At 41.7% G+C, this 24,781-nt stretch overlaps 2 protein-coding genes across 7 annotated transcripts in view; one reads left to right on the plus strand and one right to left on the minus strand.

The window, feature by feature from the left end:
• LOC109890827 (diphosphoinositol polyphosphate phosphohydrolase 1) lies at positions 1-23,082 on the minus strand. Of its 5 annotated transcripts, none has more exons than XM_031824749.1 (7): positions 22,658-22,806; positions 12,001-12,111; positions 4,438-4,482; positions 4,240-4,324; positions 3,932-4,117; positions 1,322-1,383; positions 1-557 (listed from the first exon to the last, which is right to left on the minus strand). In XM_031824749.1, exons 1-7 carry the CDS (start codon positions 22,754-22,756, stop codon positions 441-443), a joined length of 705 nt encoding a protein of 234 aa, XP_031680609.1. In that variant the 5' UTR covers positions 22,757-22,806; the 3' UTR covers positions 1-440. The 5 variants fall into 5 exon arrangements, 4 of the variants coding, with proteins under 4 accessions (XP_031680609.1, XP_031680610.1, XP_020338468.1 ...); XM_031824750.1 differs by lacking the exon at positions 22,658-22,806 and adding an exon at positions 20,468-20,490; XR_002255459.2 differs by having other exon boundaries at positions 1,322-4,117; positions 22,658-22,953.
• Positions 6,557-24,781, plus strand: part of LOC109890826 (metabotropic glutamate receptor 4) — a 373,677-nt gene continuing 355,452 nt past the window's right edge. For both annotated transcript variants that reach the window (XM_031824745.1, XM_031824748.1), the window contains exon 1: positions 6,557-6,803. The gene's annotated coding sequence lies outside the window, so the exon portion shown is untranslated. The remainder of the gene's footprint in view (positions 6,804-24,781) is intronic.

Genomic DNA, 24,781 nt, shown 5'->3' on the forward strand with positions numbered 1-24,781 from the left:
TCTGAAATACTGGTGTTTATTTGTTGGCACATTTATATTACAATCTTCAGTCTTCTCACTGGTTTTTCACAGTCCCAAATGACAATAGTAAATATTCCAGTGACGTACACTTTGGAGAAAACAATTACTACAAATATGTAGGGAAGGTCAAGGGCTTTCACTTAGGGAAATGCACACTCTTACATTTTACGTAGCCCAAATAGCTTTCTTCACTGAATCCCATCCGATTGTGATTTTGCTTTATCAATTTGTATATAGCAAGGGCGTATTACCCCTCCTACAGGATGGTCCAATAGAAAAAATAATCAAGCTGTTAACTATCCAAATACTGCTGAGAATGCAAGAATCCTCAAGTGGACATTCCCTGACTGAGGCAAAACTGTTTCACATGCGTTGCAGAATACTGCCTGACCACTAGGTGGTGTGATATAGGCAGGTTTTTACATCACTCCAGTGAAGGACCAAGCAGGCCTATCTGAGCAGAGGCTGCATTTGAGCCTTTTAAAATGCCTACATCCACTCCTTCCGGCTTTCACTGCGTGCTGTGTGAAATCATCCTAAGGAAGAGAGAAATGCATTTCTTAAAGGACTCAAGCAGGGTATATTTATACAGTACTTACCCCTTTCCTAATGAGAAATATTAAACCCAACTTTCATATTAACAGAACTATGTATGAGATGGAAGGAAAGGGGAAAAAATAAACCTTATGCTTTAGTCAGTAAGTGTATCTAGCTATAAGTGCTGCTTTAGCTAGTATGTACAAGATATCTTGTCAGGAACACAAGAAAATGGACAAAAGTACAAACAGGTTAAAGAACAAGTGGTCATTCATCGGCTGTTACATATGGATATCCACATTCATTGCCCTCGATTGTGCCCATTTTGAATAGAACCCCTTCACTTTATCAGAGATTTTCCAATTCCATCTCTAATTTGATTGATAGCTCGTTATCATATAAAGAAAATTGACTTTAAGGGAGGCTGACCACAAAATTCAATAATAGGCCTGAATCTATTCTGCTCTGTGGGGCTAAGGTGGTATTGGAAAAATTGGTTTCCACTAGACAGTTCCAAGACTTAGCCCCCCACACCTTTCGATGCAGCTCATTTAATGAAGCAGTAAGGCCAGAGGGGTGTGGTATATGGCCAATATACCACGGCTAAGGGCTGTTCTTAAACGCACGACGCAACGCGGAGTGACTGGACACAGCCCTTAGCCATATTGTATATTGGCCATATATCACAAACCGCGAGTTACCTTATTGCGATTATAAACTGGTCACCAATGTAATTAGAGCAGTTAAAAATGTTTTGTTGTACCTGTGGAATAAAATCTGGTATAACACAGCTGTCAGCTAATCCGCATTCAGGGCTTGAACCACCTAGTTTATAAAAAAAGCAATAAATGGTTCAAAGTAAAATTTCTATTGATATCAGTAATCCACTCACCAATTTAGTTCAACCCTTACATTATATAATAGACCTTGAGTCTGGGATTGGGGATAACATACACTCGGTGGCCAGTTATTAGGTGCACCCATCTAGTACCGGGTCGGACCCCCATTGCCTCCAGAACCTGAATTCTTCAGTGCATGGAAACATTGCTCAATTGGTACCAAGGGACCTCACGTGTGCCAGGAAAACATCCCCTACACCATTGCCCCATGCTGCTTATGTAAAATCCTGACTGCCATTAGCATGACTCAACAGGAACCGGGATTCATTTGACCAGGTGATGTTGGTGATTGCGTGCACACTGGAGATGCTTGTTTTTAGCTGATAGGAGTGGAACCCGGTGTGGTCGTCTGCCGCATTAGCCCATCTGTGCCCATCCGGTAACTGGATGCCTCCGTTTTTATAACAATAGCAAGCCACATGACACTGGAGGAGCAAACTCTTTTCGGGAATGGAGTGGTGTACCTAATAAACTGACCACTGAGTGTATATAATGTTCATTTTGGAGGGCGAATGATGAGCTACTGCAACAATGACAGGGCAGAAGAGATAATACATATAAGAGTTGGTTCTGTCAGAAGACTAGGATAATGACAAAAGCTCTATGGTAAGTGGTCTGGAAACAGCATTCAGCCCAGTGGAAACCCTCAATTTTGTATGTTAACAATTCAACTATGATGGACTTCACTTTATTACACCTCAGCCTCTGGTCTTTATAGAACATCTGAGGCATCTCTGCTGCTTATATCATTCATGATAAATGGGGTCTTCACTCTCCCAAGACAAAGCTAGCAACATTTACTTGTTCTTCAGCCTTAACATGTACTGTGTATCAAAGCAACTCGTCAACAAACCTTACAAAGCCAACGCCACCCTTTGTTTAGGGATCGAGTCAACTACAGCCATGGCTGAGCAAAATATAGCCCTCACAAATGCATCAGAGGAACTGTTTTGTCATTTGTACTCACCTTTGATCTATACAGAAATAAACAATTTACAATAAAAACGTCTTACATGCTATCTACAGGGCCTCCAGTTTCACAGTATTGAGCCAGCTGCTCCATGCCACATCTAAGGCAAGTATAGCAGGTTGGCTAGAGATTTGCTAGACGTTTCAGAAAAAAATAACAGTATTCAAAGCATTTTTACATGTTAAAAACAAGGTCTCAGACTGTACAAGGCTTGTTTGTTTGTTCTGCATCTAGCCAAAGACAGCATTTTAGATTCAATTATTTATATCAAGCAGGTGTTTGTTTTGGGGATGCAGATGCAATACTAAAAAGGGTAAAACATTTTTTACTGATTCTCCCCCCCAAAAAAATCTACGTTATACAAATATACGGCTTCTAGTGCTTGTTTAAGTGAAAAATAAAATGTTATGAACGCAATGTAAACATCTGATATAAAACAGAGGTTAAAGTAAGGGGTGAGAATCTGAAAATTGGATAAAAAGGTGGTGTGTGTTGGGTGAAGGCAATTGTCAGTCCATGGATGGCATAAAATAAATGGAGGAAGACTGCAGTTGTTCACACCATGCCATTATAAATTATAAACTATTACATTTTGGTCGGTGGCGGGGGTCTTGCTTATTGTTTCGGTGTCTGTAGTGAACCACTACTAACAGAGAAAGAAAGGGTCTCTGTCTATTGGGTAAAACACCAGGGTAAACTCTCAATGCTAACTCACCAAAATGGGGACTGTGCTACATATTTAGTTGAGTAGACATTCTTTCTATATATTTTTTCCTGCCTATAAGTGAATATTGAAATGGCTAGCTTAGCTTCCAGACTAAGGGAAAATGTATAGGCTACTTGACAAATCGGTCAAATGGGGAAAAGGGCCTCGTCTTTCTGATGAAACCTGCAAGATATTAATACCAAGAACCACAATGCGGAGCTAAATGAGAATTCAAAAGAACTTAGTTACCACCAAAGACTCCCTGCTGCACAATCTGTATCAGGTGACCCCAATGTGCAAAACATAGCCAGCGCTCATGTAAAACAAGTCACTTCCTACAACTGTCTATTCAGATGCACAGAACATTTCCTATCCTTAACAGAGGGAAAACACGCTGTTGGGCACAATCATACACAGACAATAACCAAAAGAGGAGACATTAAAAAGACCACTGAAAGCTTTGCGCTTAAGCACTAAGTATACACTTTTACATCACAACAGTAAAAAGTAGTTCTTGCATTCAATAAACACCACACTAAGGGTGTGGTCAAGGTAGGAGAATGAGGGAGTGAGGGATGCTTAATGAAATTTTCATTAAAACGAAACGAACAAGGGGTCAAAAATTACATTTCCAAATTGTTTCAGAATCTTCACTCAACCCTTGTCAAGTCTGTACCACAATTCTGGCACAAATGAGTTGGCAAGGCAAACCATGTTATGTTGAGACAAAAAAAAAAAAGTTGTAAGAGGGAGAGTGGTGGCAAGAGCTCCTGGGGTTGTGTTTTAGTTATCTGATACCCGACACGGAGCTCTGGTTGATGTTGTAGGTGGGGGAGAGGTCTCCGCCTATCGTGGCCACCAGGGGCGTCCCGTTGCTGGTCAGGCAACCATCCTTGAGAGGCTCGAAGTATGTGGCCTGCACAGGCTTGTGACACTGCAACACTTGTATTGCATCGTCTATTTTAAACCAATCCCTTTTTCTCCCTGTTAAAAGGGACAAGAACAGACACCATTGTGGCACACGTTTAGAAAGACAGAAATGACAGGCATCTATAACCAGAATTCAAACAATGAAGTATAATCAGATTAAAATGAAAGCCACTCACCAATGTTCACTGAGTCCTCCCAATCCTCCAGGACCTCAGTTACGATAAGAATGTAGACATAGGTTCTGTGTTTCCTCTCTCGGTTCTGTAAGATAGACAGTTTTGACCTTTATTTATGTTTTCAGAACAAAGTCCATATTTTCTCTCCACTCCCAAACAATCTTTAGCATGCCTAAGCATGTCATAACATAAACTCACCTCAAATATTCCAACTAGGCGACCTAAAGTCCCCTTCACACCTGCCTGTGGAACAACAAAAAACAAAGAAGCGAATCAAAACAAAATCCTATCTAAGGATTAAAAACATAACTCTTTCAATCTTAAGAGTCTGTGTCACTGTGGCAATCGATTCATTAGGTGTGTGTAGCTTGTGTGTTACAATATGTCCTGAAGATGCCATTAGATAAAACATCCTTCACACATCTGTCCTGCTATAAAATGTAATAAAGTGTACATACCAGTACCTCTACCCGTCATGGTTCACAGCAAATGGTGTTTTATATACAGTACCGGTCAAAAGTTAACACCTCAATTCCAGGGTTTTTATTTATTTGTACTATGTTCTACATTCTAGAATAACAGTGAAGACATCAAAACTATGAAATTACACATATGGAATCATGTAGTGAACAAAAGTGTTAAACAAATATCTTATATTTGAGATTCTTCAAAGTAGCCACCCTTTGCCTTGACAGTTTTGCACACTCTTGGCATTCTCTCAACCAGCTTCATGAGGTAGTCACCTGGAATACATTTCAATTAACAGCTGTGACAAATAAGTTCATTTCTGGACATTCTTTCTTAATGAGTTGGGGCCAATCAATTGTGTTGTGACAAGGTAGGGGTGGTATACAGAAGACAGCCCTATTTGGTTAAAGCCATTAACACATGGTCAGTCAATCCAGAAAATTTCAAGAACTCTAAAAGTTATTCAAGTGAAGTCGCAATAACCATCAAGCGTTATGAAACTTGCTCTCATGATAACCACCACAGGAAAGGAAGACCCAGAGTTACCTCTGCTGCAGAGGATAAGTTCATTAGAGTTACCAGCAGCAGAAATTGCAGCCAAAATAAATGCTTCAGGGTTCAAGTAACTGACACATCTCAACAACTGTTCAGAAGAGAATGCATGAATCAGGCCTTCATGGTTGAATTGCGGCAAAGAAATGCCTACTAAAAGGACACCAATAATAAGAAGAGACTTGCTTGGGCCAAGAAACACGAGAAATGGACATTAGACCGGTGGAAATCTGTCCTTTGGTCTGATGAATACAAATTTGAGATTTTTGGTTCCAACTGAGACGCAGAGTAGTACGTTAACGGAATAATTTTGCATGTGTGGTTCCCATTGTGAAGCATGGAGGAGGAAGTGTGATGGTGCTTTGCTGGTGACATTGTCTGTGATTTATTTAGAATTCAAGGCACACTTAACCAGCATGGCTACCACTGCATTATGCAGCGATACGCCATCCCATCTGGTTTGCGCTTAGTGGGATTATTTGTTTTTCAACAGGACAATGACCCAACACACCTCCAGGCTGTTTAATGGCTATTTGACCAAGGAAGAGAGTGATGGAGTGCTGCATCAGATGACCTGGCCTCCACAATCACCTGACCTCAACCCAATTGAGATGGTTTGGGATGAGATGGACTGCAGAGTGAAGAAAAAGCAGCCAACAAGTGCTTAGCATATGTGGGAACTCCTTCAAGATAGTTGAAAAAGCATTCCAGGTGAAGCTGGTTGAGAGAATGCCAAGATTGTGCAAAGCTGTCATCAAGGCAAAGGGTGGCTACTTTGAAGAATCTAAAATATATTTTGATTTGATTAACACTTTTTTGGTTACCAGGATAGTCCACTAACAACTGCCACTGTTTTCTAGGGAGTCATGGGTTCCATTTAATTAATAAAAACATACACATCACATAAAAGTTGACTAGATAAAAACAGCATACACAGAAGCACACACATCATACGCAGTAGCATAAATACAAAATGACACTCGCATATCCTACTAGATTTGTGTACAGCTCTTTTGTGCTAGCTAGCTGCATTTTTACTGAGCTAGCTAGCTGCTGGCTAGCTAGCTGCCGTGTGGATAAGTCCAGTATATTCCAGAGCAGTGGTCCAAAGAACTGCAGACTGCCTTGGAAGGCCATGTTTTTCCCTGATGGTTGTGCCAGCAGGTTCAGGTCCCATTGGTAATAGGCTTTGGCTGCTGGTGCGTACTGCTGGCATCCTCTAGTTTCAGTTTCAGCCTATTAATAAACTTGGACTCCATAGTGAATATATACCAGTATGTACCCCAGTATCAATCCCACACCCTTCATGCCTTCAACCAGATCATATGGGGAAGACCAGCACTGGGGTGACTGGAGAATAGGCAGGGTTTGGATAGCGTTGGCAAACCTCAACCACCTCTACTCAAAATGACCACCCTGTCCATATCATAATGAGAACATGAGTGAAGAACATGAGCCGTAGAGCTGCATTCCATGAGCCGTAGAGCTGACTCCATCGTGTCAGGTCGTTTAACTGGATGACTGGCTGTGGACACTAATACAAGGTACTATGCATAACCCTTAACCTGCTCCTATGTCTTTCAGTTCAGACCTCACAAACTTCTACAGATGCACCAGAGAGCATCCTGTCAGGCTGTTGTGGTGACCGGCAGTTATGACCACAGTCAAATTCCATGTGACCGTTGAGTCACAGTAATCTCCTCCTATGCGCTCTGTACATGAATGGGGCTGATGTGTTGCTAGTACCCAACTCGCTAACGACCAGTATGTTAAATGTAAAAAACAACAACCTCTAGACTACCTTTACTCCACACACAGAGATGCATACAAAGCTCTCCCTCGCCCTCCATTTGGCAAATCTGACCATAATTCTATCCTTCTGATTCTTGCTTACAAGCAAAAACTAAAGCAGGAAGCACCAGTGACTTGCTCAATACGGAAGTGGTCAGATGACGCAGATGCTAAGCTACAGGATTGTTTTGCTAGCACAGACTGGAATATGTTCTGGGATTCTTCCGATGGCATTCAGGAGTATACCACATCAGCCACTGGCTTCATCAATAAGTGCATTGATGACGTCGTCCCCACAGTGACCATACGTACACATCCCAACCAGAAGCCATGTATTACAGGCAACATCCACACTGAGCTAATGGGTAGAGCTGTCTCTTTCAAGGAGCAGGACTCTAACACGGACGCTTATAAGAAATCCCGCCTTGCCCGCCGAAGAACCATCAAACAGTCAAAGCATCAATACAGGACTAAGATGGAGCCGGTGTAGTATGATTCAGACACTCGTCGGATGTGGCAGGGCTTGCAAACTATTACGGACTACAAAGGGAAGCACAGCCACAATCTGCCCAGTGACACGAGCCGACCAGACGAGCTGAAATATGTCTATGCTCGCATCGAGGCAAGCAACACTGAAACATGCATGATAGCATCAGCAGTTCTGGACAACTGTGTGATCACTCTCTCCATAGCCGAAGTAAGACCTTTAAAAAGGTCAACATTCACAAGGCCACAGGGCCAGACGGATTACCAGGACACGTACTAACCCTGTCTGAGTCTGAAATACCAACATGGTTTAAGCAGACCAGCATAGTCCCTGTGCCCAAGAACACTAACATAACCTGCCTAAAAGACTACCGACCCCTAGCACTCACGTCTGTAGCCATGAAGTGCTTTGAAAGGCTGGTCATGGCTCACATCAACACCATCATCCCATAAAACCTAGACCCACTCCAATTTACATACTGCCCTAACAGATCCACAGATGATGCAATCTCTATTGCACTCCACACTGCCCATTCCCATCTGGACAAAAGGAACACCTATGTGAGAATGCTATTCATTGACTACATCTCAGCGTTCACCACCATAGTGCCCTCAAAGCTCATAAATACGCTAGACTTGGCACTCCATTATCGTTTGCCGTGCGGTAGTGGAGAGAACAGTCTATGACTAGGGTGGCTGGAGTCTTTGGCAATTTTTTGGGCCTTCCTCTGACACAGCCTGGAAGAGAGGTCCTGGATGGCAGAAAGCTTGGCTCCAGTGAAGTACTGGGCCGTACGCACTATACTCTGTAGTGCCTTGCGGTCGGGGGCCGAGCAGTTGTCATACCAGGCGGTGATTCAACCAATCAGGATGCTCTCGATGGTGCAGCTGTAGAACTTTGAGGATCTGAGGACCCATGCCAAATCTTTTCAGTCTCCTGAGGGGGAAAACGTGTGCCCTCTTCACGACTGTCTTGGTGTGTTTGGACCATGATAGTTTGTTGCTGATGTGGACACCAAGAAACTTGAAGTCATAGACTGTTATCTCTGCTTTGCCTGTTTGATGGTTCGTCGGAAGACATAGCGGGATTTCCTATAAGCTTCCGGGTTAGAGACCCACTCCTTGAAAGAGGCAACTTTAGCCTTTAGCTCAGTGCGGATGCTGCCTGTAATCCATGGCTTCTGGTCGGGGTATGTACGTACAGTCACTGTGGGGACAATATAATCGATGCACTTATTGATGAAGCCAATGACTGATGTGGTGTACTCCTCAATGCCATCGGAGGAATCCCAGAACATATTCCAGTCTATGCTAGCAAAACAGTCGTGTAGCTTAGCATCTGCTTCCTCTGACCACTTATTTATTGATCTAGTCACTGGTGCTTCCTGCTCTAATTTTTGCATGTAAGCAGGAATCAGGAGGATAAAATTATGGTCAGATTTGCCAAATGGATGGCGAGATAGAGCTTCCCGTGGGGGGACAGACACATCCCGATCCCGTAGAGGTTAAGGTTAGCGATCTAGCCAATGTGTTTTGAGTTTCCACTTACTCCGTGGTGAATTAGCCCCAACAAAATTAGCCTAGGATACCCGTTAGTGCACATAAAGATGTAGGCAAATCCATCTCTATTGACTAAAATAAAATTCTGGAGCCCTATGTTAACAGTAAAATATAAGTGGTCGAGGAGTGTGTCAAATCGTTAGTAAGCAAATGGATGACTGTCCTGCCCACCTTAATAGCCACCTTTCATTGAGGATTCTGTAATGTTTATCTTACCGCAGAAGAGTTTTGAAATCTGCCACACCCCCTTCGAATCAGCTTTTGTTTTCTCAGAGAAAAACATGCACACATTTAAAATCAATATGCTACTTATTGTTTTATCTATAAAAATGTCTTGCACAACTAGCTTAATTTGTTTTGAGCACTTTACACATTTATTTTGGGATCCATCCCTGTAACGTCATTTGCCGAATGACACCCGAGTGGAGAAGGACAGTCTCATTTCAAGCAAGAGCATTTCCACTCTCCTCGCCAACTCTCATTGATTAACTTTGACCTTTTTCAAAAGGAGGCGAGAGAGGACGCAGGTGGTGAGCAAATCTAATTGATGTGGTGGGGTGACATTGTTTCAAAGAAAGATTCTAGCTTTAATAAAGCACTGTGAATTATTTTAGAACATGATTACTTATTTTTTCTATTGCGTGAAGCTGCAATTTTTGGGGGGGTGTGACCAAATCCTAGGCTGGTGCCACCAACTGAAAAAGTTGGTCACCAGGGGAAAATATTAGTCTAGAGCCCTGCATATACTCTACAGGCTTTCAAAGTGTCCATGCAATCTTGTAAGTAGGCTATGATTTCTGGAACCCTTATCTCAGAAAGTTATCATATTATTTTCTGGAACCTAAGCCTTAGTTGAAGAGACACTACTTGGCAACAGAGAAACCCTCTTTACCCCTTAGTGGGCAAAAAAAAAAAATCTTAAATGAACATATTCAATCATCATGGTTAAAATAGTGATTAGTACAGAATAGGCTTCATTATGTAAACAAACAAAAATGATCTCCATAGAAAGAGGAAACATGTTCCTTCCTTCCGAGCATGAGTTGGGCCTGTGGCTTGGTTGTCTGGCCTGCAGCCACAGCATTGTGTAAAGGGCAGTGTTTAATTTCAGTATGCGCCCTTTGGCACTTTTAACACTCCTGTGTAACATGACTCTGGGAGACGAGTCTTGGCTGCGTGCTTACTGTGGATGTGCTTTCTCAGTACACATAAACAGAGTATGATCAAGACCAACTGCTCTGCCCAGCAGGGCTCGGGATAAGTGCTAACAGTGAATGTGCTTTGACCAACATCAAAATAACAATGTGTTGAGCTAGTTCTGTGCAATATATCACTTTAATTCAAATGTATGTTTTTCAAATGTATGTTTTGTGTGATATTTCAAACGCCTGTATCGCAAGAATCAGAGTTTTGCTATTTTGCGTTTTTATGATGGTATATGTCCGCTTGTTCTCAGGTTTTTGGGCTTGTCTCCTTCACTCCTTCTGTGCTGTGTGCACCTTCCCATTTACACCAGAGATGTGTATATAATGACGAGGTGCTTAGGTCCAAAAGCTTAAGCTTAGGTCCAAAATAAACCTATAGAAACGTAATGATTTTGGCGAGAGTGAAACCTCTCATGTCGCCTCTTCCTCTGTTTACACACTCACACACACGCCCCTCCCCCTGCCACTCACTACAAAGATGAGCAATCACTTCTTCCTTTCTGTCAAGCAGTTTCAATTCGCTATTTGCATTTGAGGTTTGGTCCAACATAGTTGGTCATATGGACACTGAAACACATTGAGACAATTTTACTGTGATGGGTTCTGACTCATAAACTTGAAATATTGTTAATTATCAAGTATTCTAAGGCAATGAGGAGTGCCAGACTCTGGTTTCTACACGAGAAGTGAATGGTTATCTGTAGGAGGAATGTATATGGTAGAGTCAATTAAGCGTGGAATGTAATGAGTAAAGGAAAGGCAATCACATGGTTGCAGTCACTGATAAGGGTGGAGAAATGTGGTTTAGTGAGGAATGGGGGCCGAGGCCAGGTCACAGTAAGGGAGAAGGAAAGGGTTCATTGCCCGCATCACTTAATTTCCTGCCTAACAATAAAGATTTAATGTTTAGAGGGAAGGAGGATGCTCCACCCAAATTGGGGTATATATACTACCACTGGTGGAAACATGTCTTTGTCTGAATAAACTTGGTTTGAGCTTTTATAATTGTCGGTCAGGTTCTAAATAACAGGGTAAAAACGTAAACATTTAGAACCTATTACAGGTTCTGTTATTTAGAACCTGTAATAGAGAAGTTAACCTTCCTAACGATACCCTTTTTACAGTACGTCTCAACTGGTCAAATCGCGCACATAGCAGATAACACTAAAACGGGAGTATCAATGAACATTGAGTCTCGAAAATTATTGCTCAGTTTGTCACATTGGTACAACGTAAAGCCCTGAAATCGCTACATTATTGCTGACTGTTTGAAATGCAGTATATTTGACCTTTAACTGTACAACAAAGGTTATTTAGCGATTCTTTGGCCATATCACACATCCCTATGTTGAGCTCAATAGCCATGTTTCCACAAGCTTTATCAAGGTAATCAGCATGGGACCAATAATGGCAGGCCAAATGTGTATTTTTCAAAGTATGACAATGACAGTAGTCACAATGGCAAATCTCAGTTTAATATCTGGTTGCCATTCCAGCAAATACCATACTGTAATTGAGTGGTGTGATTTGCAAGAAAAACATTTGAGGTTGTCTACCCAAAAAGCCACACTTAAAACAAAGAGACCATTTCTAATATCCATAACCACCTATGAAAAACACCACAAGTTCCCTGAACAGTGTGAGAATGTAGTTTGAATAATAAGCTAAGGTCAATGAAATGAGAGGGAAAGAAACAAACCTCTTCACAGACTTCTCGTGCTGCTGCTACATTGGGCTCCTCTTCTGGCTCCATCCCCCCACCAGGGACAATCCACTTGTCTGGATGACGACTACTACTCACCAACAGCACCTGCAGAAAAAGACGATACAGCATTGATCACCATCAATCAAATCCAGTGTTTCAGGTTGCTTGAGACAACTTCTCTACTCAGTTAAAAGACAACACCTCAATCCTATTCAAATTACAGGTGACATATCCTCAATAACACATCAAATAAAATTGTATTCTCTTCCCATGCTTCATAAACAATAGGTGTAGAGTAACAGTGAAATGCTTACTTACGGGCCCGTCCCAACAATGCAGAGAGTAATAGAAAAGTAATAACACATAAAAATCTCAAATAAATACACAATGAGTAACGATAACTTGGCTACAGTGCCTTCGGAAAGTATTTAGACTAGGGATGCATGATATATCGGTGAACATCACAGAATCGGCCGATATTAGCTAAAAATGCCAACATCGTTATCAGCCGATGTCTAGTTTAACGCCGATGTGCAAAACCGATGTCAAAGCTGACGTACCTACGTTATATAGGTATGCACATGACGTAATGACGCCATGTAAAATGTTGCGCTAGAAGCGCAACACAGCGTTCCTAACTTAGCCTACAACGACTGCTGTGTGGATCGAGCAGTCAAGTCAAGCAGTCATTTGAAAGAGTAAGAACATTTCAGTGAGACAACTCAAAGGCGAAATCCATTAAAGCCAAGATAATGGATTTCATTGCCCTTGACAATCAACCGTTCTCTTGTCGTGAGTGATGTTGGCTTTTGCGACTGGTCGAGCACCAGTACACACACCAAGTGCGCTATTCTTTTAGGTGTTGCCCTACCTCAGTTACACGGTAATAGCGTCACTGCTATTAGCTTCACAACATACATACATACATCCACACATACATACTATGGAACGCCGTTTGGATCTTTGCATGTCAAAAAAGATACAGTAGCAACTGTCAAAGCAAAAAAGTCTGCAAACAAGCAAACACCAGCCCCGAACGATTTGTTTTCAATATCGCGTTGGTAATAAAGCGTAATTTGTTCGATCTCAACTTCTGGGGTACCTAGCTAGCACCAATACAACCAGCCTGAAAACAATGACCAGTAGAAACTGCACTCATTTTTATTATTCTTATCAATGATTTAGGAACCCTTGTGAGTAAGTATTAGCTAGGTTGCCACTTGTTGTTCGCCTATTGAAATTTAACTTAGCTAGCCAGCTACTTAACCCTGTTGCCAAAAGCAAACATTATAAGCAGCCAGCTATCTTCATCTGGCTAGTGAGGTTCGACCGAACCGCGTTGTGAAGCTAGCCACAATAAGGATTCGAAATAAAAGTGTCATTGACAGTGACGCAAATGAATATAAATATAATTATGCCGTACTTTTATTTTGAAGGCTAACCGGAAAATCCTAATTGTGGCTAGCTTCACATAGATGGGTCCGACCACCATTAGTCAAATAAGAACTGTCTAATAAATTAGGGTTATTTTAGATAGCTGGCTAACTATATAGCTACTGAAACAGGTGTCGTTTTGCTATGTTTTTGGGGAAGAACATTGTTTGCATCCATGAGCTAGCTTTTTTTTTGTGTTAAATGACCACCACTGTAGGTGCGCGAGACAACTTTACCAGCATCATTGCATACGTATCGATGAATCGTTTTTGACAAATGAAATACGAGTCATAGTGTAATCAATTTGTAATAACTACCTAAAAAATTAATGAACGTGTTAAATTATTATGTGACGTGCAATCATATTCAGGTCCTGATTGATCAACAAGCTTATTTGACACATCAAAAAATGTTATTTGACACGTCAAATCGTGTTAAATAGTATATGTGACACACAAAGACCCAAACGGCGTTTCATAGAAATCCTGGTTGAGAATGAAACGACTGAACAACAAAACAGCACAGCAAGTAAGTGAAAGAAATGGCTTTTTGGTCAGTGTGTGTGTGTGTAACCTTTATTTATCTAGGCAAGTCAGTCAAGAACAAATTCTTAATTACAATGGCGGCCAAACCCGGACGACACTGGGCCAATTGTGAGCCACCCTATGGGACTCTCAATCACAGCTGGATGTGATACTGCCTGGATTTGAACCATTGACTGTAGTGACGCCTCTTGCACTGAGATGCAGTGCCTTAGACCGCTGTGTCCATGTGTGTGTGTGTGTGTGTTAACTATACTAGAATGTTTAAAAGGCCGAACAAAATGTAATATCGGTATCATTTCTTTTGGTAAGGAAAATATATTGATATCGGTATCAGCCAAAAATGTCATATCGGTGTATCACTAAATTAGACCCCTTGATTTTCCCACATTTTGTTACAATCGACACACAGCACCACATAATGGCAAAGCAAAAAGAGGTTAAGAAATATTTGCAAGTTTGTTACAAATAAAAAACAAATCACATTTACATAAGTATTCAGACCCGTTACTCAGTACTTTGTTGAAGCACCTTTAGCAACGATTACAGCAGAGTCTTCTTGGATGACTCTACAAGCTTGGCACCTGAATTTGCGGAGTTTCTCCCAATTTTCTCTGCAGATCATCTCAAGCTCTGTCAGGTTGGATGGGAAGCATTGCTGAACAGCTATTTTCAGGTCTCTCCAGAGGTGCTAGATCGGGTTCAAGTCCGGGCTCTGGCTGGGCCACTCAAGGACATTCAGAGACTTGTCCCAAAGCCACTCCATTGTCTTGGCTGTGTGCTCAGGGTCTTTGTCCTGTTGGAAAGTGAACCTTCGCCCCAGTCTGAGATCCTGAGCACTCTGGAGCAGGTTTTCATCAAGGATCTCTTTGTACTTTGCCTCCATCCTGCCTAGTCTACCAGTCCCTGCCGATGAAAAACATCCCCACAGCATGCTGCTACCACCATGCTTCACCATAGGGATGGGGCCAGGTTTCCTCCAGACATGATGCTTGGCCTTTAGGCCAAAGAGTTCAATTGTGGTTTCATTAGACCAGAGAATCTTGCATCTCATGGTCAGAGTTTTTAGGTGCCTTTTGGCAAACTCCAAGCGGGCTGTCATGTGCCTTTTACTGAGGAATGACTTGTCTGGCCACTCTACCATAAAGGCCTGATTGGTGGAGTGATGCAGTGATGGTTGTCTTCTGGAAGGTTCTCCCATCAAACACAGAGGAACTCTGGAGCTCTGTCAGAGATACCATCGGTTTCTTGGTCACCTCCCTGACCAATGCCCTTCTCTCCCGATTACTCAGTTTGGCAAGGCGGCCAGCTCTAAGAGGAGTCTTGGTGGTTCCAAACTTCTTCCATTTAAGAATGATGCAGGCCACTGTGTTCTTGGGGACCTTTAATGCTGCAGAAATGTTTTGGTACACTTCCCAGATCTGTGCCTCGACACAAGCCTGTCTCAGAGCTCTATGCACAATTCCTTCAACCTCATGGCTTGGTTTTTGCTCTGACATGCACTGTCAACTGTGAGACCTTATATAAACAGATGTGTGCCTTTACAAATCATGCCCAATCAATTGAATTTACCACAGATGGACCCCAATCAAGTTGTAGAAACATCAATAATTATCCATGGAAACACGATGCAATTCAGCTCAATTTCAATCTCATAGCAAAGGGTCTGAATACGTATGGAAATAAGGTACTTCTGTTTAATAAGTTTATACATTTGCAAAAATGTCTAAAAACATTTAGCTTTGTAGGGTGGTGTGTAGATTGCTGAGGATTTTTCTTAATCCATTTTAGAATAAGGCTATAATGTAACAAAATGTGGAAAAAGTCAATGGGTCCGAATACTTTTGAAGGAACTGTATATACACGGGGTACAAGGTAATGTAGCTTGATATGTACATACATTGCCTTCAAAGCATTCACACCCTTGACTTTTTCAACTTTGTTGTGTTTCAAAGTGGGATTAAAATAGATTTTTCATTTTTTTTGTCATCGATCTACACAAAATACTATGTCAAAGTTTTGATATATATATTTTGTAATGAAAAAAAAAAACATATTTGATTAGATAAGTATTCAACCCCATAAGTAACATTTTATCACTTTTAGGCAGCTGTGAGTGTTTCTGGGTCTCAAAGAGCTTTGCAAACCTGGATTGTACAATATTTGCCCATTATTCTTTTAAAAAGTCTTCAAGCTCAGTCAAGTTGGTTGTTGATCATTGCTAGAAAGCCATTTTCAAATCCTCCCATAGATTTTCAAACAAATTTATGTCAAAACTAACTATACCACTCAGGAATATTCAATGTCGTCTTGGTAAGTAACTCCAGTGTATATTTTGATTTGCGTTTTAGGTCATTGTCCTGCTGAAAGTTGTCTCCTAGTGTTTTGGAAAGACTGAACCAGGTTTTCCTCTAGGACTTTGCCTGTGCTTAGCTCTATTCCTTTTTATCCTAAAAAATGTGCTAGTCCTTGCCAACGACAAGCATACTACCTATAACATGATGCAGCCACAACCATGCTTGAAAATATGAAGCGTGGTACTAGATGTGTTAGATTTGCCCCAAAAATAATGCTTTGAATTCAGGACAAAAATGTAACTTCATCGCCACATTTTTTGCAGTATTATTTAGTGCCAAACACAGGATGCATGTTATGGAATATTTTTTATTCTGTACAGTCTTCCTTCTTTTCACTCTTGTCATTTAGGTTAGAATTGTGGAGTAACTACAATGTTGTTGATCCATCCTCAGTTGTTTTCTCCTATAACTCTTATAAATTCACCATTGGCCTCATGGTGAAATCCCTGAGCATTTTTCTTCCTCTCCGTCAACTGTGTTAGGAAGGACGTCTGTATCTTTGTATTGACTGGGCATACTGAGACACCATCAAAAAGTGTCAAAGGGATATTCATTGTCAGATTATTTTCTCCCATCTACCAATAGGTGCCCTCCTTTGCGAGGCATTGGAAAACATCCCTGGTCTTTGTCGTTGAATCTGTGTTTGAAATTAACTGCTGACTGAGGGACCTTCCATATGTAGAGTATAGAAATGGGGTAGTAAAAATCATGTTAAACACCATATTGCACACAGAGAGAGTCCATGCAACTTTAACACATTTACACACCTGAAATTATTTAGGATTGCCATAAACAAGGTGTAGAATACTTATTTACTCAAGACTTTAATAAATTAACATTTAAATTCTAAAAACATAATTCCACTTGATTTATTTTGACCTTTATTTAATCAGGTAGGCCAGTTGAGAACAAGTTCTCATTTACAACTGCGACCTGGACATATTAAAGCAAAGCAACACTACACAGAGTTACACATTGAAGTAAATAAACTTACAGTCAATAACACAATAGAAAGAAAATCTATATACAGTGTGTGCAAATGAGGTAAGATTAGGGAGGTAAGGCAATAAATAGGCCGTAGTGATGAAGTAATTACAATTTAGCAATTAAACACTGTGATAGATAAACACTGTGATAGTGATAGATGTGCAGAAGATGAATGTGCAAGTAGAGATACTGGGGTGCAAAGAAGCAAAAAAATTATAAGAATATGGGGATGAGGTAGTTAGGTGGGCTATTTACAGGTGCAATGATCTTTGAGCTGCTCTGACAGCTGATGCTTAAAGTTAGTGAGGGAGATACAAGTCTACAGCTTTATTGATTTTTTTTCCGTTCCAGTCATTGGCAACAGAGAACTGGAAGGAAAGGCGGCCAAATGAGGAATTGGCTTTGGGGGTGACCAGTGAAATATACCTGCTGGAGCGCGTGCCCATGGGTGGGTGTTGCTATGGTGACCAGTGAGCTGAGATAAGGCAGAGCTTTACCGAGCAAAGACTTATAGATGACCTGGAGCCAGTGGGTCTGGCGAGAAATATGAAGCGAGGTCCAGCCAAAGAGAGCATACAGGTCGCAGTGGTGGGTAGTATATGGGGCTTTGGTGACAAAACAGATGGCACTATGATGGACTGCATGCAATTTGCTGAGTAGAGTGTCAGAGGCTATTTTGTAAATGACATCGCCGAAGTCAAGGATCGGTAGCATAGTCAATTTTACGAGGGTATGTTTGGCAGCATGAGTGGAGGATGCGAAATAGGAAGCTGATTCTAGATTTAATTTTGGATTGGAGATGCTTAATGTAAGTCTAGAAGGAGAGTTTACAGTCCAACCAGACACCTAGGTGTTTGTAGTTGTCCACATATTCTAAGTCAGAACCATCCAGAGTAGTGATGCTGGACGGGCAGGTAGGTGCGGGCAGAGATCGGTTGAAGAGCATGCACTTAGTTTTACTTGCATTTAAGAGCAGTTGGAGGCCAAGGAAGGAGAGTTGTGTTCAGTGTCCAAAGAAGGGCCAAAAATATACAAAATGGTGTCGTCTGCATAGAGGTGGATCAGAGAATCACCAGCAGCATAAGCGACATCATTGATGTAAACAGAGAAAAGTGTCGGCCTGAGAATTGAACCCTGTGGCATCCCCATAGAGACTGCCAGAGGTCCGGACAACAGGCCCTCCGAACCAGGCGAGGCAGTCATTTGAGAAACCCAAGGCTGTTGAGTCCGCCGATAAGAATGTGGTGATTGACAGAGTCGAAAGCCTTGGCCAAGTCGATGAATACGACTGCACAGTATTGTCTTTTATCGATGGCGGTTATGATATCGTTTAGGACCTTGAGCGTGGCTGAGGTGCACCCATGACTAGCTCGGAAACCAGATTGCATAGCGGAGAAGGTACGGTGGGATTCGAAATGGTCGGTGATCTGTTTGTTAACTTGGCTTTCGTTGACCTTAGATAGGCAGGGTAGGATAGATATAGGTCTGAAACAGTTTGGGTCTAGAGTGTTTCCCCCTTTGAAAAGGGGGATGACCGAGGCAGCTTTCCAATCTTTGGGGATCTCAGACTTTACGAAAGAGAGGTTGAAAAGGCTAGTAATAGGGGTTGCAACAATTACGGCGGATAATTTTAGAAAGAGAGGGTCCATATTGTCTAGCCCAGCTGATTGTAGGGGTCCAGATTTTACAACTCTTTCAGAACATCAGCTATCTGGATTTGGGTGAAGGAGAAATGGGGAGGCTTGGGCAAGTTGCTGTGGGGGATGCAGGGCTGTTGACCGGGGTAGGGGTAGCCAGGTGAAAAAGCATGGCCAGCCATAGAAAAATGCTTCTTGAAATTCTCAATTATCGTGGATTTATCAGTGGTGACAGTGTTTCCTAGTCTCAGTGCAATGGGCAGCTGGGAGGAGGTGCTCTTATTCTCCATGGACTTTACAGTGTCCCAGAAGCTTTTGGAGTTTGTGCTACAGGATGCAAATTTCTGCTGGAAAATGCTAGCTTTTGCTTTCCTAACTGCCTGTGTATATTGGTTCCTAACTTCCCTGTCTCCAGGTAGCGCCTCCATGCTCTGGACACTACGCTGACAGACACAGCAAACCTTCTTGCCACAGCTCACATTGATGTGCCATCCTAGATGAGCTGCACTACCTGAGCCACTTGTGTGGGTTGTAGACTCCGTCTCATGCTACCACTAGAGTGAAAGCACCTCCAGCATTCAAAAGTGACCAAAACATCAGCCAGGAAGCATAGGAACTGAGAAGTGGTCATCACCTGCAGAACCACTCCTTTATTGGGGGTGTCTTGCTAATTGCCTATAATTTCCACCTGTTGTCTATTCCATTTGCACAACAGCATGTGAAATGTATTGTCAATCAGTGTTGCTTCCTAAGTGGACAGTTTGATTTCAAAGTGTGATTGACTTGGAGTTACATTGTGTTCCCTTTATTTTTTTGAGCAGTGTATTTCATAGACCTTTGGCTAATGGATGTTCTTATAGGCACTATAGTATTGCCAGCCTAATCTCGGGAGTTGATAGGCATAAACAACTCTGTGCTTCAAGCATTGCGAAAAGCTTCTGGCAAACGGAGGAAAGTGCGGTTTGAATGAATGCTTATGAGCCTGCTGCTGCCTATCACCACTCAGTCAGACTGCTCTATCAAATCATAGACTTAATTACAATAAACATACAGAAAAACGAGCCTTAGGTTATTAATATGGTCAAATCCCGAAACTATCATTTCGAAAGCAAAAAGTTTATTTCAGTGAAATACGGAACCGTTGTGTATTTTAAAGAACGGGTGGCAACCCTAAGTCTAAATATTGCTGTTACATTGCACAACCTTCAATGCTATGTCATAATTATGTAAAATTCTGGCAAATATATTACAGTCTTTTTTAGGAAGAAACGGTCTTCACACAGTTCACAATGAGCCAGGTGACCCCAAACTGCTGCATATACCCCGACTCTGCTTACACTGAACACAAGAGAAGTGACACAGTTTCAGGCACCACATTGATTATATGCAACGCAGGACAAGCCAATTAAACTACTAATATCATCAACCATATATAGTTAACTAGTGATTATGTTAAGATTGATTACTGTTTATAAGATAAGTTTAATGCTAGCTAGCAACTTACCATGACTCCTTGCTGCCTGCACTCACGTAACAGGTGGTCTCCTCGTGGATTGCAATATATCTATAATCGGCGTCCAAAAATGCTGATTACAGATTGTTATGAAAACTTGAAATCGGCCATTCCGATTAATCGGTCGACCTCTACATCAGACTATTTTCTAGCTAACGTTATATTGAATGGGTAGGTAGCTAGCTAGTTTGATCACAAGCACGGTTAGCTAGTGGTCGGTCGAGTAAAATAACTCGTTGTTAGTCCAACTTCTAGGCAATCTAAGCAAGGCCCATATCTAACTAGCTATCTAGTAAATGTGGCTAACTAACTAGCGCTAGCTCTAATGTCACAAGTTGACATGAGTTTTGAGCCATTGATAATGCTGCTAAACATTGATTGTCAGTGTTTTATGTTACCATTATCACCAGAACGATACTAACTAGCAGTAGCAATACACACACAAGTATGTAGACAACTCTTCAAATGAGTGGATTTGGCTTTTTCAGCCACACCCACTGCTGACAGGTGTATAAAATCAAGCATACAGCCATGCAATCTCCATATCGAAATGTTGGCAGTAGGATACTAAAGAGCTTAGTGACTCAACGTGGCATCATCATAGGACACCACCTCTCTTACAAGTCAGTTGATCAAATTTCTGCCTTGCTTAGAGCTGCCCCGGTCAACTGTAAGTGTTGTTATTTTGAAGTGGAAACTTCTAGGAGCAACAATGGCTCAGCCGCGAAGTGGTAGGCTACACAAGCGCACAGGACGGGACCGCCGAGTAATGAAGCACGTAAAAATAGTATGTCCTCAGTTAAAACACACACTACAGAGTTCCAAACTGCCTCTGGAAGCACAATAACTGTTTGTCGGGAGCTTCATGAAATGAGTTTCCATGGCCGAGCAGCCGCACACAAGCCTAAGATCAACATGCGCAATGTCAAGAGTTGGCTGGAGTGTCGCAAAGCTCACCGCCATTGGACTCTGGAGCAGTGGAAAAGCATTCTCTGGAGTAATGAATCACGCTTCACCATGTCAGTTCGAGGGACGAATCTGGGTTTGGCGGATGCCAGGATAACGCTACCTGCCTGAATGCATAGTACCAACTAAGGTTTTGTTGAGGAGGAAAAATGGTCTGGGGCTGTTTCATGGTTCGGGCTAGGCCCCTTAAATCCAGTGAAGGGAAATCTTAACGCTACAGCATACAATGATATTCTAGACGATTCTGTGCTTCCAACTTTGTGGCAACAGTTTGGGGTTCCTGTTTCAGCATGACAATTCCCCCGTGCACAAAGCAAGGTTCATACAGAAATGGTTTGTCAAGATGTGGAAGAACTTAACTGGCCTGCACAGAGCCATAACCTCAACCCCATCGAACACCTTTGGGAGGAATTGGAAAACAAACTTCGAGCCAGGCCCTATCACCCAACATCGTTGCCCGACCTTAGTAATGCTCTAGTGGAAAGCCTTCCCAGAAGAGGGGTGGCTAGGGACTAGTAACCAAGAGGTTGCATGTTCGAATCCCTGAGCCGACAAGGTACAAATCTGTCGTTCTGCCCTTGAACACCCCAGTTAACCCACTGTTCCTAGGCGACATTGAAAATAAGAACTTGTTCTTAACTGACTTGCCAAAATCCATATTAATGCCTATGATTTTGGAATGAGACGTCCACATACTTTTGTCATGTAGTGCTTGTTAGCGCTCAAGCTAGCTAGCAAGACGATAACGTCTCACTGCTGGCTAGCGCGTTAGCTAGCTAGTAGCCGGTTACCAATATATGTTGTTGCAATAATGTTTGCTGGCTACGCGTTCACTAGCTTGCTACCTTGCTAGCAATTACCTAACAATCTAACAAAAGAGAATGACGTTAGCTATAATCTTTCTAACTTTAATGTTTGGTTAGCTGCAAGAATAAATAGCATACTCAGTATAGCTGCCAGCTAGCTAAACAGTTAGCTAGCTTCCGTTAGCTAACTCAACGTTAATTATCCCTGGGTGGTCGCTGATTCAACAAAGCAAACCAAAACCAGTAACAACCAGCCAGTTAGATAGTTAGCTAACGTTAACTAGCTATCTAATTCATCTTCGTAATTAGCAAAGTAATAAAAATGTACTGCGACAAACATCTATCTACCATGTTATCTGTGCTTTCCTGAACTGCGGCCCACCCTACACCCCAGCATCCTTGGCCTCACCTCCTCTTCACTTTCACTCCTGAAGCATAGACAGGCGGCCCGCTTCTTGTAGCCATCCCCATCGTATGTCCGGGTTTGGTTTGACTTGAGCTTCATCATTTCGGGTACCAATGGACCAAAACTGTAATTCAAACACTGGGAAAGACGCTGTCTTCGACGCAAAGTCCTCCTTTGAGGAACCCCGGCGTTTTCTTATGAGAAATAACTTCTTCTTCGCTTCATTTTCATAAGCATAAGCACATCTCCAGCACGGTCGCCATTATGAAGATAACTGCGTAAACAACGTAACATGGCATATCTTAACGATGGTGGCATTAGGATATTACGTATCTTGTTTTGAGGAATACAATATTGAATGCCAAAAAAACTAAAACGAAGTAGAGAATTTACGCTAATGACGCTAGTTTCTGTTGATATATTTCATGGAGATGCTGGAAGAATTCATCGCCTTGACTATCAACAGACCGATATCCTATCTTTGGTTGTAATTCATACCAATGACTAAATGGCACGTTAACGCCGAGCTTGTAAAATGAACCACAATAACATATACAACGTGTGTTCACGCGAAACTTCAGACAATATTTCAGCACACCAGCCAATGGACAGCAACCTGGTAGGTTATTACCTAAGATCAAACAAGTAAAAAAACAAATATTTGTGGGAAATTTCTATCGGCTACTTATGTCCATTTATGCATATCTAATAATATACTTCAATGTTGCAATAAATTGATTAGCCTAAAGTATTATATATTTATTCAATGCTTTACATTATTTGTTTCATTTATGTTTTATGCATCAATTTCATAGTGACGTTATGGACAGCCTGAACAGTATGTGACCGCGACCACAATAAAATAGATTAGATAGATGTAACAAAAACCGATTCAAATGTTTTGTAGTGTCTTGCATGAATTCTGAAAGACAGTGTGAAATATTAACCATTTTAAAAACAAAACTCGGGAAGTAATTTGTACCTTGTGCATAGATGCAGAGAACAGGAGACGAAGAAACGTCTCCAAGGTGAGGACATTCCCCAAATATTACCCTTTAATATGAAATTAAAGAAATTACTAGAGCCTAATTTTCAATTGTGGATTAGTATTCTAAGGTGAGTTCAAGTTGCTAAAGTTATTATATTTACATACTACTGACTATGTTAAATATCGTATAAGTATTTCCCCACCCCTCCGTAACGGGCACCATGGAGAATATGAGTACGGTGATGAGGTAGTGTTGATTGTAAAAAGAAGTTACAGCTATTCTTCCTCATCCTCCTACTCTTCCGCAGAGGACTCTTGGGATCCCTGCTCTTTCTTCTCTTGAAAGCAACAAGAGGACAATATTACAGCTTTCTACATGCTACAGGGATGTGCACAGTCCATTTCAGTGTCATATCTACCACACCCATGGCAGCAACATACATTTTTCACAAGCAGACCTCAACAATACATGCAGTGTTCTAAAACCCATGTAATAAGCAATCTTAAGAGGAACTGCGATAATGTACAGTAACCAACAAAAGGACACCAGAATAGTGTTACTACCTCCTTTTTGGGTGGCCGTCTGTGCTTTCCCTCTGCAGTAAAAGCAGCTATATGTTCAAGGTGGAATTCAACAAAACAGGTGCAAACATTATATAGTAAATATACAGTATTATATAGTTGTCTATGATGCCAACACCTTTGGCCAAGCAGAATGTGTTGTGTAGCACTCCATGTATTATTGGCAGCAGTGGGGAGAGGCAGATCGTTCAGCCCAGGGCAAGCAGGGGGTTCAGAGGCTGTTACTACAGGTGCTGCTGGCAGTGCTTGGCCCAGAGGGAAAAGGGTACAGTCAGCACGCCATCTGGCGCACTTACTATTGTATATGGACATGAGTGATGTAGTGTATTGTACTGGTGTCTTGAGGATAGGCATTTACACAGGGCACAGGCGTTCTAATCCAAACTGATTCATAAAAACATTCAGCAGTGAAGTATAACAAAGGATGTTCTCCCAACTATCCTCACATGGAGTAACTTTGCCTGAGGCCTGAAAACCAATGTTAGCTTAGTGGGCTAATGTTGTCTTGAAATGTGCAGATGATGCAAGTTCAATACTCGGGCTATTACACATGACAT

The sequence above is a fragment of the Oncorhynchus kisutch genome, linkage group LG5 (assembly GCF_002021735.2).
Source record: "Oncorhynchus kisutch isolate 150728-3 linkage group LG5, Okis_V2, whole genome shotgun sequence".
NCBI lineage: Eukaryota > Metazoa > Chordata > Actinopteri > Salmoniformes > Salmonidae > Oncorhynchus > Oncorhynchus kisutch.